Source organism: Pezoporus wallicus, unplaced genomic scaffold, assembly GCF_028554395.1.
Source record: "Pezoporus wallicus isolate ANWC-B61680 ecotype Strahan unplaced genomic scaffold, APGP_CSIRO_Pwel_v1 contig_8371, whole genome shotgun sequence".
Lineage (NCBI taxonomy): Eukaryota > Metazoa > Chordata > Aves > Psittaciformes > Psittacidae > Pezoporus > Pezoporus wallicus.
This window is the reverse complement of record NW_026639321.1, coordinates 41,338-46,549: the sequence shown is the minus strand read 5'-3', so window position 1 is coordinate 46,549 and position 5,212 is coordinate 41,338. Positions and strand designations below refer to the sequence as shown.

Genomic DNA, 5,212 nt, shown 5'->3' with positions numbered 1-5,212 from the left:
CCAATACCCCCCAATACCCCATGTGCCCCTTAAATACCCCCTAATACCTCAGGGACCCCTTAAATACCCCCAATACCCCCCTAATACCTCATGTACCCCTTAAATACCCCAAATACCCCCCTAATACCCCATGTACCCCTTAAATACCCCCAATACCCCATGTACCCCTTAAATACCCCCAATACCCCCTATACCCCTTGTACCCCTTAAATACCCCCCATACCCCCTAATACCCCATGTACCCCTTAAATACCCCCAATACCCCCAATACCCCTTGTACCCCTTAAATACCCCCCATACTCCCTAATACCCCATGTACCCCTTAAATACCCCCAGTACCCCCCTAATACCCCATGTACTCCATAAATACCCCCTTATAACCCCTAATAACCCATGTACCCCATAAATACCCCCTTATAACCCATAATACCCCATGTACCCCTTAAGTACCCCCAATACCTCCTAATACCCCATGTACCCCTTAAATACCCCCAATACCACCCAATACCTCACGTACCCCTTAAATACCCCAATACCCCTTTAATACCCCATGCACCCCTTAAATACCCACCAATACCCACTTAATATCCCTTGGGACCCCTTAAATATCCCACTACGCCCCTTATAGGTACCCCTCTAATCCCCCTCTATTGCCCCCAGTACTCCCTGGCATCCCCTAAGTACCTCCCAATCCCCCCCTTTGACACTCCTCAAATGATTCTTCATGCCCCAACACCCCCCATTGCCCCCCATTGCCCCCCATTACCCCACTGCCTCCCATTGCCCCGTTAACCCATTGCCCCCCATTGCCCCCATTGTCCCCATTAGCCCCATTGACCCCATTGCCTTCATTGCACCCATTGTCCCCATTGCCCCCATTACCCCCATTGCCCCCATTGCCCCCATTGCCCCCATTGCCCCCCCATTGCATTGCCCCCCCCCCATGCCCCCATTGCCCCCATTACCCCCCATTACCCCATTGCCCCCCATAGCCCCATTGCCCCCCATTGCCCCATTACCCCCATTGCCCCCATTACCCCATTGCCCACATTACCCCATTGCCCCCCATTGCCCCCATTACCCCATTGCCCCCACTCACTCAATGAGGTCGGAGAGGCCGCTGTAGATGTCCTCGTCCCCAACATAGTCACCAGTGGGGAAGGGCCTGGGGGGGGACACACATCCTGGGTGATGGATCCATCAGGACCCAGGATCCAGATGATGGATCCATTGGGAACCAGCACTTGGATCCATCAGGAACCAGGAACTGAATGATGGATCCATTGGGAACCAGGAACTGAATGATGGATCCATTGGGAACCAGCACTTGGATCCATCAGGAACCAGGAACTGAATGATGGATCCATTGGGAACCAGGAACTGAATGATGGATCCATCGGGAACCAGCACTTGGATCCATCGGGAAGCAGGATCCAGATGATGGATCCATCGGGAACCAGCACTTGGATCCATCGGGAAGCAGGACCCAGATGATGGATCCATTGGGAACCAGAGACCCGGATGATGGATCCATTGAGAACAAAGATATGGATGATGAATCCATTGGGAAGCAGGACCTGAATGATGGATCCATCAGGAAGTAGAACCCAGAGGATGGATCCATCAGGAACCAGGGACCCCTATGATGGTTCCATCAGGAATCAGGTCCCTGATCCATCAAGAGCCAGGACCCAGATGATGGATACATTGGGAACTGGGACCCAGATAATGGATCCATTGGGAACCAGGACGTGGATCCATCAGGAACCGGGATCCAAATGATGGATCCATCAGGAACCAGGACCTGGATCCATCAGGAACCGGGATCCGAATGATGGATCCATTTGGAACTGGGACCCAGATGATGGATCCATCAGGAACCAGGACCTGGATCCATCAGGAACCGGGATCCGAATGATGGATCCATTTGGAACTGGGACCCAGATGATGGATCCATTGGGAACTGGGACCCCGATGATGGATCCATCAGGAACCAAGACCTGGATCCATTGGGAACCTGGACCCAGATGATGGATCCATCAGGAACCAGGACCTGGATCCATCAGGAATCAGGACCCAGATGATGGATCCATTGGGAATGCCCACCCCAGCTCTTCCCCACTCACGTGAGGCCTTTGCTCTGGGCGATGGGGGTCCAGGAGAGCGTCGAGAGGGTCTCAATGACCTGGGCACATGGAAGGGCCATTGGGGCCAGGGGGAGCTCAACCCCCAGCTCCCCCCCCCCCCCCCCCCAGCTCTGCCCCACACGTGTGGGTCCCACCTTGCCAAAGTCGTGGACATCGAAGAGGTCGAAGGCGCCGAAGAGCCGGTGCTTCGGGAGCCCGAACTTGTCGGCACAGGCGGTCAGGAAGGTGCGGATGTTCCTCAGGCACAGGAACTGTGGTGGCACCGGCACCATCAGCACCCGGTGGCACCCCCATTGCTGCCCCCATTGGCACCATCAGCACCATCAGCTCCATCAGCACCATCAGCATCATCAGCTCCGTCAGCACCATCAGCTCCATCAGCACCATCGGCATCATCGGCACCATCGGCATCATCGGCACCATCGGCACCATCGGCACCATCAGCATCATCAGCACCATCAGCACCATCAGCATCATCAGCACCATCAGCACCATCAGCATCATCAGCACCATCAGCATCATCAGCATCATCAGCACCATCAGCTCCATCAGCACCATCAGCACCATGAGCATCACCAGCACCATCAGCACCATCAGCTCCATCAGCTCCATCAGCTCCATCAGGACCATCAGCACCATCAGCACCATCAGCACCATCAGCATCACCAGCATCAGCAGCTCCATCAGCATCATCAGCTCAATTGGCGCCATCATCATCATCATCATCCCCATCAGCACCATCAGCTCCATTTACACCATCAGCTTCATTGGCACCATCAGCACCATCATCATCATCAACACCATCAGCACCATCAGCGCCATCATCATTATCACCACCTCCATCATCATCACCCCCATTGCCACCATCACCACCATCATCCTTGTCATCATCGCCATCAACTCCATGGTCACCATCATCATCATGGTCACCATCAGCACCATCGGCACCAGCGTCACCTCCACCATCATCACCATCTCCTCATCCCAATCATCATCATCATCCCCATCATCCCCATGTTCTCCTTCCATAGTCATCACCATCACCCTTATTGCCACCGTCACCGTCATCCCCATTGGCACCAGCATCACCTTCTTCATCATCACCCATCATCATCCCGCTCACCATCATCATCATCCCCACTGTCAACAGCATTGGCCACTGGTTCCATCACCATTATCCCCATGTTCTCCACCCATCATCATCACCATCAAGCCCGTTGTCACCATCATCACCTCATCATCATCACCCCATCATCGTCATCACCACCTCCACTGTCAACAGCAGCATCCACTGGTACCACTATCATTACCCCATGTTCTCTACCCACCATCATCATCATCATCTTCATCCACCATCATCCCCATTGTCACCCTCATCATCACCATCATCATCACCCCCTGTCCTTCAACAGCAACATCCACTGGTACCACTACCATTACCCCATGTTCTCTACCCACCATCATCAACATCATCTTCATCCACCATCATCCCCATTGTCACCCTCATCATCACCATCATCATCACCCCCTGTCCTTCAACAGCAACATCCACTGGTACCACTACCATTACCTCATGTTATCTACCCACCATCATCATCATCATCTCCATCCACCGTAATCCCCATTGTCACCCTCATCATCACCATCATCATCACCCCCTGTCCTTCAACAGCAACATCCACTGGTACCACTACCATTACCTCATGTTATCTACCCACCATCATCATCATCATCATCATCATCATCATCTTCATCCACCATCATCCCCATTGTCACCCTCATCATCACCAACAACATCAACATCACCACCATCATCACCATCAACATCATCTTCATCCACCGTCATCCCCATTGTCACCCTCATCATCACCATCATCATCACCCCCTGTCCTTCAACATCCACTGGTACCACTACCATTACCTCATGTTATCTACCCACCATCATCACCATCATCATCGTAATCTTCATCCACTATCACCCCCGTTGTCACCATCATCATCATCCCCATTGACTCCAGCATCACCTCCATCACCATCACCATCATCCTCCATCTCCTCATCCCTATCACCCCATTGCCATCACCCTCATACACACCAGTGTCACCACCACCCCATACCCCATCCTGGTGCAATTCCCCCCCCCCAAATACCCCACAACTCCCCCCCAGGGGCAATTCCCCCCCTTTGGTCTCACCTGGGACATCTGGGGCCGGGGGCAGATGTCGCGGGGGGGCACGGCCTGGGGCAGGAGGGCGTTGAGGAGGTGACAGAGCAAGACCCCATCCCTCAGGGCCTGGGCCAGGTCCCAGACCTGCCCCACAGCGCTGCTGGCCCGGTGCCCCCCCGGCAGCACCCGCGCGGCCACCAGCCACTGGGCACATTGACGCCAGGTCTCCATTGGATGGAGAAGTGATGGGTCCTGATTGGGTGTCAGTGGAGATGGGTCTTGATTGGGTGTCAGTGGTGGGTCTTGTTGGGTGTCAGTGGAGATGGGTCCTGTTGGTGTCAGTGGAGATGGGTCCTGTAGGGTGGGAGATGGAGTCCTGTAGGGTGTCAGTGGAGATGGGTCCTGTAGGGTGTCAATGGAGATGGGTCCTGGTTGGGTGTCAAAGGAGATGGGTCCTGGTGGGGTGTCAATGGAGATGGGTCCTGGTTGGGTGTCAATGGAGATGGATCCTGTAGGGTGTCAATGGAGATGGGTCCTGGTTGGGTGTCAATGGAGATGGGTCCTGTAGGGTGTCAATAGAGATGGGTCCTGTAGGGTGTCAATGGAGATGGGTCCTGGTTGGGTGTCAATGGAGATGGGTCCTGTAGGGTGTCAATGGAGATGGGTCCTGGTTGGGTGACATCAATGCAGATGAGATCCTGATGGGACCATGTCTATGGAGGAGCCGATGGAGATGGGATCCAGATGGGACCACGTCTGTGGAGGAGCTGATGGAGATGGGATCCGGATGGGACCACGTCTGTGGAGGAGCTGATGGAGATGGGATCCGGATGGGACCACGTCTGTGGAGGAGCCGATGGAGATGGGATCCGGATGGGACCACGTCTGTGGAGGAGCC

The 5,212-nt window shown here is 54.4% G+C and overlaps 1 protein-coding gene across 1 annotated transcript; it reads right to left on the bottom strand.

Annotated features, from left to right (window-relative positions):
* Window positions 1-1,089: 1,089 nt before the first annotated feature.
* On the bottom strand, window positions 1,090-4,557 carry LOC130601795 (proto-oncogene vav-like). Its single transcript, XM_057414121.1, has 4 exons — window positions 4,342-4,557; window positions 2,282-2,398; window positions 2,127-2,185; window positions 1,090-1,165 (listed from the first exon to the last, which is right to left on the bottom strand). The coding sequence occupies exons 1-4, from the start codon at window positions 4,543-4,545 to the stop codon at window positions 1,096-1,098; spliced, it is 450 nt and encodes a 149-aa protein (XP_057270104.1). The 5' UTR covers window positions 4,546-4,557; the 3' UTR covers window positions 1,090-1,095.
* Between the last annotated feature and the right edge of the window lie 655 nt (window positions 4,558-5,212).